General features: G+C 40.2%; 1 protein-coding gene across 3 annotated transcripts in view; it reads left to right on the top strand.

Annotated features, from left to right (window-relative positions):
• Positions 1 to 12,338, top strand: part of MYOM2 (myomesin 2) — a 113,910-nt gene extending 101,572 nt beyond the window's left edge. For all 3 annotated transcript variants that reach the window (XM_049903610.1, XM_049903611.1, XM_049903609.1), the window contains 5 exons: positions 7,533 to 7,696; positions 7,953 to 7,989; positions 8,753 to 8,775; positions 9,413 to 9,468; positions 11,133 to 12,338. In XM_049903610.1, coding sequence (XP_049759567.1) covers positions 7,533 to 7,696; positions 7,953 to 7,989; positions 8,753 to 8,775; positions 9,413 to 9,468; positions 11,133 to 11,450 — 598 coding nt within the window. In that variant the 3' untranslated portion in view covers positions 11,451 to 12,338. The remainder of the gene's footprint in view (positions 1 to 7,532; positions 7,697 to 7,952; positions 7,990 to 8,752; positions 8,776 to 9,412; positions 9,469 to 11,132) is intronic.
• Positions 12,339 to 14,718: the final 2,380 nt, after the last annotated feature.

The following is a 14,718-nucleotide window of genomic DNA, read 5'->3' as shown; positions in this document are numbered from 1 at the left end:
ATTTAGCTATTACAAAAAAAACTGCTGTGGGCACTCATGGGTAAGTCTTTGTATGGACATGCATCGTCAGTTCTTAAGTCATCACGTAGGCATGGAATGGCTGGAGCATGTGACTGGTGTAAGTTTAACTTTTAAAGAAATTTCCAAACTATTTTCTATTTTGCATTCCCACCAGCAGTGTGTGAGCATTCCAGTTCCTCCACGTCCTTGCCAACACTTGCTATTCGATATACTCTTGAACTAGCTGAGAGAGGACACTTTTCTCTAATGATGCCTTAGATATCCTTTCCTGTTGGTTTAAGTGGTGTTTGCCAAGTTTCTCCCATGTAAAGTTACTATATTTCCCTGCGTAATTAATAAATATGTTGGGGAAGATACTATGCAAACATCTTGCTCCTTTTTTCTGCAAATTTGATTATTCAACAGTGGATCTTGCTTGCAACACTTTTTATTGAGGTGTTGCCTAGTGGTGATTTTCTGTTTTCCTTATTTCTTCTACATTGAATAACTGGAATCCTTTGTAAGGGAACAGTCACTTCTCTCCATTTATTTATTTATTCAACTATTTATTTGTATTAGTGTGGACACACAGATTTTTCTTATGTTGTTGTTAGGTGCTGTCGAGTCAGTTCCAACTCATAGTGACCCTATGTACAACAGAATGAAACACTGCCCAGTCCTTTGTCATCCTTACAATTATGCTTGAGTCCATTGTTGCAGCCACTCTGACAGTCTATCTCATTGAGGGTTGTCTTCTTTTTCCCTGATGCTCTACTTTTTACCAAGCATAGTGTCCTTCTCCAGGGACTGATCCTTCCTGATAACATGTCCAAAGTATGTGAGACGTAATCTCACCATCCTTGCTTCAAAGGAGCATCCTGGCTGTACTTCTTCCAAGATGTTGCCTAAAGCAGGTTCTGCTTAGCGTGGCTGAGGTGAGGAGGGAGGAACAGCGCTGAGAAGGAGCCAGGAGGTGTATGTCTCGAACCAAACTCCTTGTCCAAAGGGAGGCCGAACGTTTTGTACTGATCGCCATCAATTTGTTTGCTGTTGGCTAAGCAGCTCCTGGCTGCTTTGGCTCTCAAAGACAGATTTGCTTGTTCTTTTTATACTATGGTTATAACCCAATACTATCATTCTTACTGTTGTTGTTTTTCATGTATTTATTTGCTCAAATTGTTCCTACTTTGGCCATTGGGAGCTCCTCCAGGTTGTGTTCTATGTTCTTTCAACATGCCCTCATCTTTTATGAGCAATTCTTCACTTTCTGGGTCCACAAGATATATTTCAGACTCCTCTTGTGTTTTCTCTGCTCTAGTCTTGGAATGAACCACTCCTCCAAGGAGCCCTGGAGAATCAGAAACAAGACTTGAGCATTAGGTGTGCAATTTTTAGTGGGTGTTGTTGCTGGTGGGCGTCATATCACTAACTCATGTATTCATACATATTATTGCCCTATCTACCTGTCTGTGTACAGATTACAGACTGTGAGTTCTTACTAATATTGTTGACTCCAGTCTAACACCACAGGATCTATTCTAGCCTTTCTCCTTTCCTTTTTTTTTTTTTTTTAACTCTTTCTTTAATATATTTAGTTTAGTATATTTATCTTTTTTTTCAGCCTTGCATTCCTGCAAATCAAAGCCTGGGGTTGTATTCTTGAAAGTAAACCAAACCAAACCTGTTGCTGGGGAGTTGATTGAGACTCATAGCGACCCTATAGAGCAAAGTAGAACTGCCCCACGGGGTTCCAAGGAGTGGATGGTAGATCCAAACTACTGACCTTTTGGTTAGCAGCCATAGCTCTTAACCACTGTGCCACCAGGGCTTATCATGAAAGTAGTTTCAGAATTACTAACACATACCCCTCCCTGTGAGAAACAAATTTACAAATTAGAGTACAACATTTTGTACAATTCTTTTTGTCTTTAGTTTTACAGAATCCAGTAAAAATATTGTTTTCCAAAGTTACATCAGTTATTTCTTTTCTTCTTTCCTTCCTACAGGGTGGTATGTAACTAATTTGCAATACGGTTAAGTTGATTTGTTACTGTCTGTATTTAATTTTCAGTTCCCCTTGCATCCCGATTGATTTTAATGGTTTATTTACTTCTGTTTTGAGTATGGGAAACATTCTGTGGTTCTGAGAGTCAGAGCCATGAAGAAAGGCAAACTCAGAAAAGTGACCTTCTGTCCTCATTCCCACCAACCTATTCTCATTCCCCACTTACGTCTCCCCTTTCCCACCTACCTGGTTGTACATAACGACTCTCCTGTATTTCTTTTGCACACATGAGCAGATGAATGCATTTTTAATATCTCCTTCCTTCTTACGTTAATATGAGATATTTTTAATGTAGTTTGGCATGAAAGAATTTAGTCATGTTTTGTGATCAAATGACAAAGCCAAGGAAGAGATTTTGTCAGATTTGGCCCCTTTTAGTCTCAAAACAATAATTAAAAAAAAAGAAAAAAATCCCCCATAAGCCAAAGTCATTGTCTATGTAAAGTGACAGTAATAATTCAGTGAAAAGATATCCAAAGCAGTTAACAGTTATCTTTTGACCCCTAGGGCTAGTTTGGCCTTCTTGTAAGTTGACTAATTCAGTGGAAACCGAGCAGGGAGGGTCTGAGATGCTGAGGTGAGATCTATAGACCTGGGTAGGGCAGGAAAACAGACGGAGTCCCAGTGACTGGATGAAGAAGAGGTCTAAACAGATGGAAAACCAGCGTAGGAGAAATCAGGGTAATCTGAGCCTGGGGGCGGGGGGGTGGGGGGGGTCGGAGTAGCCTGCTCCAACCTCTGCTTACAGCTGTCTGCGTTCTGGAAGTGGCTTTGTCGTGATGTCTGAGGAACAGAATTAGTTCCCAGTCTAAGAAGAGTGTAGCAAATGTGAGAGATGCTGGGGTCAGAGCTCAATCATGGGCGTTAGTGTTTAAGACATGCTCTTGATCCCAAGACTCAAATAAGAGGCTTATTTCTGGAGCTAGAGCCCAGAGCCGCATTACCAGCTGCTGAGTTGTAGAATTACTGGCTCAGGGAGTCTTGCATTCTTGCTAATCAAAGCCTGTGGCTGTGTCAGAGCCTGGAGCTGAGGATTTAACAGCTTCAACAGTAGAATGTCTGGGCTCCGAAATGGTGCACCAAGCAGGTCATTGAAGGGTTTGGCATTTTGTGGACACCGCTCCCTCCACTGCAGCAAATTTTACCCCTCAGTCCCAGCTGCACTGATGCTATGAGGACACACATTTGCAAATGGTCTTTACGAGAATCATGTGGCTGTTTGACAGAAAACTGTCAAAGCAGCAGCGTGTTGTTTTAAGTCAAACTTGAATAACAAATAGCTTCCATAGCCAAGGGCAGTGAACATGAGGTGGAGTGGAGTAGTTCACAGAGTAAGTCAGTCTTTGCTGCAGTGAGCTGGTGGTGGTCAAACATTGTAGCCAGTATGACATCTGTGCTTATTTATGGCAGTATTATGGGTGCTTTAACATATTAATGGATATTTATTCAAATAGTTGTTTTTTCCCTCGTCAAGTACTTTTCCAAGGTAAAAGAAAATCGTATTACTGTTTTTTTTTTTTTTCCTACAAGCAAGTTGCAAATTTTGTAGGTGGAAGAGATCACCATCAGAATGGGGCATATTTCAGTTGAATGTAAATACCTCAAAGGCTGAATTTATCATTACTTCCAGGAGCATTTGTAAGGTGAATTCGGGGCCAAATGAGTTGCGCCTTTTGAACAAAGCTAAGTACGATAAAAATATATATATATATATATATACACACACGGCGGATAAAATGGAAAGTTTATTGACTTTTTTTCATGGGTCCTAGTACAATAGCCCAAAATTTCAAGGCTATTTCCATCCAGTCGTGACTGAAGAAACACTAATGTCTCTTTCTCTCCTTCCCTTCCTCTCTCTCTCTCTCTCTCTCACACACACACACACACACACAGCAGCTTTGGTGTCTTGCTTAGCTCTTTGAGTAAGACCTATCTGAATCAATGGAGATAAACAAAACAACCTTTCCAGCTCTGAGACTCACGTACCATGTGGCGCATGGGATAATACAGGACTGCAGTAACTGGTGCTTCTTCTCGGTGACACTCTGGCCAGCCCTAGCTTGAACCTAGCAAACTCAGGCAATCTTTTCTTCAGCCCTCACCAGGCGCAGCATGCGGTGCAGAATGCAAACCCCTAGGCGTGATTGAAATCATCCTTTTCTCAGCAGAGCAGGGAGCACATTACAAATCCCAAAGCAATATCCACTCATTGAAGAGAGGGATGCGGTGGTGTTTCCATCGTAGGATCTAGTTAGTTGAGACAGGCCAAACTGAGGGCCTTATTAATGTGTTATGGCTAACAGTGAAATCCCTGCCTCATCAGAAAGTCCTTGTTTGCTTAGGAAGCTGAAGCAGCCATGTTGGAAATACATGGGTGTGTGTGTGTGTGTGTGCATGTGCACGCACACTCATGTATCTATTTGAACTTTCAGACATTAAGTCTCTCATCAGCTCAAAGATAGTGTGTCAAGGTGACTAAGGGTCATTACTGTTCAAAAAAAGAAGCTTTTCTTACTCTATTCGGAAGAGGCTGCACCCACTTGTTGAAATGATGTTTTCGAGCATGTAGTACCGTAGTCAATAAAGCACTACAGCAGGCTCGGTTCCCTGCTGATCTCCAACTGCTGACTGGTTTATCAGAATCCCCGTTTGTAAGTGCATACAGGGGATGAAGAAGCCTTTCTTAATCAAGCTGTGATTCTCCTATCGTGTGTTGGTGTCTGTTTATGTTTGGGTGTTGGCACAGATGTGATTCTCACTCTTCCAAGCATTTCAGGGCCTAGGATTGATTGCCCAGTCCACCACCACACAGTACATTTTCTCTGAAAGAGTTTTTTTTCTGCAAGAACTGAGAATCACTATTTAACGTCTGATTTTACTCTTGTACTCAAGAATGAGTAGGCCTGACTGCTGGAGTGGCCTATTCATCACCTTTATAGTAGCTCTCTTGCCTTGAACATATATGATAGCTTGGCCATGATATATGCCTTATGTGCTTGTGGCAGTGAACCCTCACGACTACCCTCACCCATCCACAGACGAAGAACCTGGGCTGATTGTGTTGCACCAGTTGGCAAGAAGCAGAAGTGGCATTTGAATGCAGTACCGTCTGATTGCAAACGCTGCGTTCTTAAGTGCCTGGTATATTGACTCCTGACTTCATGGTGGTGGGTAGTGGTGGGTGGGATGCAAGCTTGCTTCTCTGTCTTACTGCTTTCTGCTCATTACATCGCATATGGCTGAAGGTTAACAAAAAGCAGTTTAGCAAAGGAATGTGTTCTGTTGCGTGGTCACATCTTTAGTGACACTTCAGGGTCAGCAACTTACACAATTTAAGAGTCTCAAGACTAAAAGATTCTTTATAGATCGTCTAGTTTCACTTTCCCTTCCCCTTCTTTTGGAAAGAAGTCCCTGGGTAGTGCAAATAGTTAATGTGCTTGGCTATTAATTGGGAGGTTTGAGTATACCCAGAGTCACCTTGGAACAAAGTCCTGGCCTTCGATTTCCAAAAAATCAGCCATTGAAAACCCTGTGGAGCACAGTTCTACTCTGACACACGTGACGTTGCCAAGAGTTGGAATCAACTCCATGGCAACTGGTGATGGTTTTTTGGGGAGCAGCAAATGAGAGGGGAGATAACTAACATGTTTTGAATGTCTACTCTATGCCAGATACTGGCCACAAAGTTGGTATATCTTACTAACGTCTTAAACGATCTTAAGAGGTAGGTATTATATCTTCTTTTCACGGAGAGGATCAGAGAGGCTGTGTTATCTGCCTGAAGTCAATTCAATGAAATCAGAATGGAAATCCGGCTGTGTCTGGCCTCAAAGGTCCAATCTTTCCCCTCCTGTGTTCTGCCTTGTTGTTGGGCAGTGACTCAGCTGCTCACTGGATGCTCAGTATGTTCTCCTGCCTCTCTGCCTTTGCTTCCTTCTGTCACAAATGCCCTTGTAATATTTACATGCTCACATCTTACCCATCCTTCAAGGCCAAGCTCTCATGGTACCTCTTCCATGAATCTTTATAAACTTCCCCTGCCTTTCTCGGAAACCCTGGTGGTGTAGTGGTTAAGTGCTACAGCTACTAACCAAAAGGTCAGCAGTTCGAATCCACCAAGCACTTCTTGGAAACCCTATGAGGCAGTTCTGTTCTGTCCTATAGGGTTGCTATGAGTCAGAATCGACTTGACGGCAATGGGGTTCTGCCATTAAAAAAAAAAATCAAATCCATTGTCATTGAGTGGGTTCTGACTCATAGTGACCCTATAGGTCAGAGTAGAATTGCCTTATAGTGTTTCCAAGGAGCCGCTGGTAGATTTGAACTGCTGAGGTTTTGGTTAGCACCCAAGCTCTTAAACACTGCACCACCATGGCTCCTCCTCACCATTTACTTCATTGATTTTTTTGTGTTTTGCTCCCATAAAGCTGATCGCTTTCTATGCTAGGTTAATATTATCTGTGAACACATGTTGTAAGTATAATACACCAAGAATTGCTGTTTGTATCTCCAGAGAATGGAGCACAAAGCGTTTACCACTGTGGTTGTGATTGTTAGTTGCCATCCAGTTGATTCCAACTCATGATGGCCCTGTGCGTGCAGAGTAGAACTGCTCCATAGGGCTTTCAAGGTTGTGACCTTTCAGAAGCAGATCACCAGGTCTGTCTTCTGAGGAACCTCTGGGTGGGTTCAAACTGCCAACCTTTTGGCTAGTAGTTGAGCGCTTAACCAGGCACTCCCTGCATTTACCAAGGGCTTAATAAATATTTGTTGAATGAAAAAAAAAAAAAAAAAGGAATAAAATGGTATTATGGCGAGGAGGGCTGGAGAATTCCTTTTCTTGACTAAACCAAGGAATATTTGGTGACTTGCAACGGTAATGAAATGTACCATAAGACCTACAAGCAGCTAGTTCTCTGCAAAACTACAAAGCAGGCTACTTTACTGAGCTTTTACTCTTCTGGAGATGGTATGTGAGAGAAATAGATTCCCATTCAAGTTTCTATCTGTCCCTGAAGTCTTGTCCTTCATGTTCCCCTGACCATAATCTCTAGAAATCTTTCACATTTCTCTCTAAACCAAAGTACCTTTAGGAAGTAATTTATACACATTTGCCCAGTACAGACAGGTTGGATTTATGTATTGCAACTGTGGTAATGAGCTCATACTCCCTTAGAAGGCAGGAATCCTATGGATTGTTTTAAAGCTCATTCTGTTTTGACCAACAAACATACGATAAATAATACCGAATCATGAAAAACTAAGTATCATATTTAATTTTAAAACGTTTTCAGATCTGAGTTATTTATGTAGTTAACAAATTAGTAACAGAAAAAAATCTTCTGTGATACTAGGAACTAGTTAGAAAAGACTCCCACCCAAACCTTTATACTATTGCCCCGTAGGTATCTTTCATGTAATACGGAAATTCTGATTTGAAATCTGTTCCTGTTGTTTTTTAAAGAGATGCTAAGATTCCATCCAGTGAGCATATGAGAATTGGTGGGAGTAAAGATATGGCCTGGCTGCAGATCTGTGAGCCTACTGAGAAGGATAAAGGGAAATATACTTTTGAGATTTTTGATGGCAAGGGTAACCATCAACGCACACTTGACCTGTCTGGACAAGGTAAGATGACTCTTCTTTAGCAACTAATTATTTTGTATTTAGTGATCTATTTCAAATGTTCAAAGGGAAGATGTATATCTAGAAACAATATGATGTTATGACTTTTATTCAGAGAAAATTATTTTGGAATAATCAACTTACTCATTAGGTTACTTATATGTTTTCATTAACCAAATTCACTGACAGAGCATCTGAGTGAATGAAAAAAGCTGAGCACATTGAAACAGTTAATGACATATAAAATATTTCCTTACAGCTTTTGAGGACGCATTTGGAGAATTCCAGCAACTCAAGTAAGATTTGCGTATTTGATTATTTTTATATAATCTGGGGATCCAGTTGACTTGGAGTCACTTTGGCTGTGTGTGGAAGCATCTACAGATGCCTAGGAGATCCAAAGAATGTGATGCTCCTAGGAACTGGGATAAAAACAGCAATTTAAGCAATTCAATATGTAAAAGGGCAGACATTCTTCTAAACTATAAATGCATTTATAAATTCACTTTCTAAAGGCGTAATAACCCTGGAATACTTAAAATGATAGATTCGTGAAATAGGATCGTGGTGACACATCACACGGAGCAACATTTTGAGGAATAGTTTGGGATTCTCCCGTGTGTCTGAATTTTACAGTATCCAAAAGTGAGAACAGTTCCTGGCTCATATTAAATATTTAATAAATATTGGTTGAATGTGTGAACAAATGACTAAGATAAATCAGAAACTGACAATTTAAAAAATATCTAAATATCTTCAGTGTAATTTGATGAACTGGCTGTAAAAAATCTCTCCAGCCTATGATTTTGAATTTCTTTGGGTTTTAGCAGCTGAGAGATCTGGTTTTGCCCTTCTCCAAATAGGTGGTGGGAGGCATAAGGAAAATGATGCGGATACACAGTCTCAAATCTTGTAACCCAAACATGCTTCTTCTAAGAGAAACCAAACATATTTCCTTCTTTTGCTTTCATCTGTATGTAGCAAATCTTTCAAATGTTATCATTTTCTCAATTATTGTCTTTTAATTCTTTCTTTCCTTTCTGCTCCTTTAATTTCTAGGGCAGCTGCTTTTGCAGAGAAGAGTAAGTGTTATATGATCACAAGGACAATTTGTTATTTGGGGTGGGGCTAAAGGGTCCACATTTTAGAGCCTTAATTGTGTATATTAAATAATAAACAGCAAGCCTTTGAGCTCCAATTTGAAAACTGTTATGACCCTCAAACACCCATACTCTAATTCTTCAGCAGCGTATCCTATGTTACCTGGCCCCCACCTACCTTTTCGGCTTTAGCTCACTGCTAATTCATCTGGCCTCCTTTTCCTTCCCATTCCCCACCCACCCTTGTAGAAATCCTGAACTTCGGTCACATGGGATTCTTTTCATTTCCTGAATGTGTCATAGATGTATGTGGCATGGCTTTTCCCTGCTTTTAAAACTTGGTGAATTCTTACTCATCTTCAAAGTCCATCCAGTTCACAGACCATATTTCCTCTAGCTTTTCATGACCTCCCCAGGCACAGAATTACTTCCTCATTTGTATTCCCTTGGCATTTGGTATATACCTCAACTATATATATTTGCTTTTGTGGCTTCACCCAGGAGAGTGCAAACTCCTCTTTATATTCATCTTTGTATTGTCATAGTGCTTAGCACAGGGCCAGCTCCATGGGAGTAGCCCGATTCATGTTTTCTCAAATGAGTCACTTTAATTTTACAGATCGTGGCAAGGTGATTGGTGGTTTACCTGATGTGGTGACCATAATGGAAGGCAAGGTAAGGATACATAAAACCAAAAAACCAAATCCATTGCTGCCAAGTCGATTCCAACTCATACCGACCCTATAGGACCGAGTGGAACTGCCCCATAGGGTTTCCAAGGAGCAGCTGGTGAATTTAAACTGTTGACCTCTTGGTTAGCAGCTGAGCTCTTAACCGCTGTGCCACCAGGGCTCTGTAGCAGGATAAAAAGTTAGGGCTGAGTGGGGATTTGAGCATAATGTGCTACAATTTACCGCTAAGTCAAGGGAAGCCTGGAGGATGTATAGTATGTCCCTCAACTTGCAGGGAATTCAGAGCTTCTCACCGGTTCTCCTGTCTCTGCATCTGCCTTTTCCTGCACTGCCTCTGATCTTTTGTGTATTAACAAATAATCTAGTATTTTAATATTCTGAATCCATGAACAACACCTTTAAGACCACAGGAAAGCTGTTGTGTAACTCAAGTACCTCAAAGCAGAAGTGTGGCAGCTGTCGTCCAAGCCCTCAGGGCCACACGAGGTTCTAATGCCATCTGTTCTGTGGCCAGTCAAAGGAACAGTTTAACAGGAATGAAGTGAGGCACACATGCAGGTGCACTCAGACACAAACACACGCACACACACGCCACCGACCTGGTATGAAAACAGAAGCCACACCACTTCAAGTGCAAAATATGGTAACTTATAGAAAATGGAAAAAAAAAAAAAAATCTTGCTCCAATTTTCAAGGTTATTTTGCAATGTGTAAAGGAAACCTCTTATTGGAGTTTTAATTTGCTGGCTTGTCAGTGAAATTATTGATATCTAATTGGTACTTCTCTGGTTGCTTCAGTGATTCTAAGTCAATGTCACTAGGACAGAGCTACTTGAAAGACTTTTATGAGGGCCAAGATACAAAAATTTATAGACCTTTTCTAAGCAGTTAAAGAAAGCCTAGATAGCTCCTGAGACTGAATAATCATGGAACTCATAATAACGATGTAATTCAGAAATTAGAAATAGTTTTACTTTGTGATACGCTGAAAGCATGTTTTACCTAAGTGTCAAGAATGTATTTGTTGCTGTTTAAGATGATACATTTGCTGGATTTGCCATAGGGCCTGGCAAAATGGATCCATAATTCTAAAGATAAAGGACATTTAGAAACAGGCTATATATATATATATATATATATATATGCTGTAAAATGTAGAGCTTACCCATAAAAAATCAAACCCATTGCCATCGAGTTGATTCCAACTCATAGCTACCCTATAGGACAGAGTAGAACTGCCCCATAGAGTTTCCAAGGAGCGCTTGGTGGATCTGAACTGCTGACCTTTGGGTTAGCAGCTGTAGCTCTTAACCACTATGCCACCAGGGTTTTCTTGTAGAGTTAAATTACCTTTAAATTCTTTAATGAGCTTAGGCCATGGGTTAAAACCGAGAATAAATAGAAAAAATTACCATTGATTTTCTTGTCAGCTCCCCTATGAAATTGTGAACTTCTTTGTGTCTTGTTCTTCAGATACTTCATGTCTAGCACAGTGCTTAGTACATATAAAGGACTTCTTGACTAAATAAATGACGTGGCAAACTGATAAATACAACCACATGACTGAGAGCTAATAAAATCCAGGGAGGTAACAGGACTTTTCTTTTTCTAATTCTTCTTTCTCTTCTCACTTTTTCCCTCTCAAAGACCTTGAATCTGACCTGCACAGTGTTTGGGAATCCTGACCCTGAAGTGGTCTGGTTCAAGAATGAAAAGACCCTTGAGCTCAGCGACCACTTTATAGTCAAGGTGGAGCAGGCCAAATATGTCAGCCTGACTATCAAAGGCGTCACTTCCGAGGACTCAGGGACTTACAGCATCAGTGTCCAGAACAAATATGGAGGTGAAAAAATCGACCTCACTGTCAGTGTGTACAAACACGGTGAAGAGATACCAGATGTGTTACCAGCCCAGCAAGCCAAGCCAAAGCTCATACCAGCAACTGCCTCAGCACCAGCTAAATAAAAGAACTACCTGGATATGGAAAAAAAAAAAAAAAGCTTGCAAATCATCGGAATGCTGTGTGCTTATTCCAAATGAATAACAATTATCTGAGTGAAGTCAGGTGTAGGTAGATGATTGGTCATGCAGTATGCTTTTGATTTTTGTACTTGTTTATTATTTTATGTTCATCTAAGAGGAAAATCAAATGCTTTCCACAAGGCTAAACAACTTATGTTTACATAAGACTGATTAGCAGATGCCTGAAACAGGGTATGTAGAAAAGTGACAGTTTATATGTTCATTGCTTCTAGAACATAGAAGTGATAACCAGTTCATGAGCAGCGTGTGGAGGTTCTATACAAAGCCATTGTCCATACCTGTAGCTGTGTTCTTTGGTGGCCGGAAAGCTCTAGTAGATCTTTGCAGTCACGGTGGTGGAGCCATTTAAGCATGTGTGCCTGGTTACACTCTGTATTCTCTTGCTTTAGGCTAATAAAATTTTAAAAGGCACTTTGTTGTGGTTCTCCTGTACCAAATCATACCTAACTACTTCTGTTTGCTCTCCTGGCTTGTTTAATTATGGATTATTGTGCAATTTCACAGCTGGTAGTACACAGGCATCGTGCTTCCAGTCCAGAGAGCCAGACAGGGTAAATCACACCCATTGTAGAACTCCCTCAAACAGTTTTACTCTTCAGGGCTTGGTGACAAGGCGATGGAAATGGATCCAGAGGGGAACCTGCACTGTCATAATTCCTAAGAAAGTATGGATTATTGTGCAAGGCATAGAAATGTTAAGTGGTTACCATACTGCAAATCTAAAAATCTCTGCAGAGAAAACTAAAATGTGTAGAAGACTATATTTTTTTGTAGTGTGCTAATTAATTAATAAGGGATTTCAAAAGAAAGAAAATACTCATTTGAAATGATCACTGTAGTAGCCATGATTCTTGTTATTAGGCATTGTCACGTCAGTTCTGACTCAGCAACCCTATATACAACAGAATGAAACAGTGATCAGTCCTTTGCCATCAGTACAATTGTTGCTATGTTTGAGCCCATTGATGCAGCCACTGTGTTAATCCATCTTGTTAAGAGTCTTCCTCTTTTTCCCTGACCCTCTACTCTACCAAGCCTGATGTCCTTCTCCAGGGACTGGCCCCTCCTGATAACATGTCCAAAGTACGTGAGATAAAGTCTAGCCATCTTTGCTTTAAGGAGCACTCTGGCTGTACTACTTCCAAGACAGATTTGTTCCTTGTTCTAGCAGTCCACGGTGTATTCTATATTCTTCGCCAACACCGTAATTCAAAGGAATCAATTCTTTCTCAGTCTTTCTTATTCACTGACCAACTTTCACAGGCATATGAGGCAACTGAAAATGCCATGGTTTGGGTCAATCAATGCACCTTAGTTCTAAAAATGACATCTTTTCTTTTTAACACTTTAAAGAGATTTTTTGCAGCAGATTTGCCCAATGCAATACTCCATTTGATTTCTTGACTGCTGCTTCCATGGGGCATTGATTGTAGATCCAAGTAAAATGATATCCTTGACAACTTCAATCTTTTCTCCATTTATCATGATGTTGCTTATTGGTCCAGTTGTGAGGGTTTTTGTGTTCTTTATGCTGGGGTGTAATCCATACTGAAATCTGCAGTCTATGATCTTCTTTGGTAAGTGCTTCAAGTCCTTTTGGCTTTCAGCAAGCAAGATTGTGTCATCTGCATATCACAGGTTGTTAATGAGTCTTCCTCCAATCCTGATGCCACATTCTCCTTCATATAGTCTGGCATCTAGTATTATTTGCTTAGCACACAGATTGAACAAGTATGGTGAAACGATACAACTCTGATACCCACCTTTTATGATTTTAAACCACACAGTATCCCCAATGCATGGATTTGTTGAAACATCTCAATTGGTATTGCGTCAATCCCTGAAGTTTGTTTTTTGCCAGTGTCTTCAGTGCAGCTTGGACTTCTTTCTTCAGTACCGTTGTTCCTGATCATATGCTACCTTCTCAAATGGTGGAACATTGACCCATTCTTTTTGTTACAGTGACTCTGTATTTCTTCCATCTTGTTTTGATGCTTCCTGTGTTGTTTGATATTTTGCCCATAGATTCCTTGCATATTGCAACTCAAGGTTTAAATATTTTCTTCAGTGCTTTCAGCTTGAGAAATGTCGAATATGTTCTTCCCTTTTGTTCTAACTCCAGGTCTTCGCACATTTCATTATAGTACTTCACTTTGTCTTCTCGAGCTGCCCTTTGAAATCTTCTGTTCCTCTCTTTTATGTGATTATTTCTTCCCTTCCCTTTAGCTATTCTATGTTTAAGAGCAATTTTCAGTGTTTCTTCTGGCATCCATTTTGGTCTTTTCTTTCTTTCCTGTCTTTCTAATGACATTTTGCTTTCTTCCTTTATGACGCCCTTGATGTCATTCCATAACTTGTCTGATCTTCAGTCAGTAGTGCTCATTGCATCAAAACTATCCTTTAGGCTGTCTCTAAATTCAGGTCGGGTGTGCTCAAGGTGGTATTTGGGCTCTTGTGGGCTCGTTTTAATTTTCTTCAGCTTCAACTTGACCTTGCATATGAACAATTGACAGTCTGTTCTGGCCTCATTGTGACTGATGACGTTGCGCTTCTCCATCGTCTCTTTCCACCGATGGAGTTGATTTGATTCCTGTGTATTCCATCTGGTGAAGTCCACGTGTATAGTTGCTGTTTATATTGTTGAAAAAGGTATTTCCAATGAATAGGTTGCTTGTCTTGCAAAATTCTATCATGTGACCTCCAGCATTGTTTCTACCACCAAGGCCATATTTTCCAACTACTGATCCTTCTTTGTTTCCAACTTTTGCATTCCAGTCTGCAGTAATTGTCAATGCATCTTGATTGTATGCTTGGTCAATTTCAGACTGACCTCTATAGTCAGCTAAGTTTTTATTAGTAGCCATGGAGGAAAAATCAAAACTTGGTTAACTATAGAAATTCTCTTGGTGAAATTAAAAAGAAAGAAAAAGTATAGGATGAACACTGCCTTCTTTGAAACTTTTCCTCCTTAAAGAAGTTGAAATTCCTCTGCCATAATATTCCTATGTCAGTATTTTAGTTTTACAGCGAACATGTTGCTTTATAACAGAGAAAGTTTCAGTGGTTCAAAATATTTTTTCTCTCTGTATTATTAAGGCTGATTAAAACTCTATGATGTTTTGTTATATTTTCCTAAGGTGATAATACAAACATTGACATTTAAATATGTTCCCAATAACTCAAAAGCCAG

The sequence above is a fragment of the Elephas maximus genome, chromosome 12 (assembly GCF_024166365.1).
Source record: "Elephas maximus indicus isolate mEleMax1 chromosome 12, mEleMax1 primary haplotype, whole genome shotgun sequence".
Classification (NCBI taxonomy): Eukaryota; Metazoa; Chordata; class Mammalia; order Proboscidea; family Elephantidae; genus Elephas; species Elephas maximus.
The sequence above is the reverse complement of the archived record's forward strand: the minus strand, read 5'-3'. Positions and strand labels throughout refer to the sequence as shown.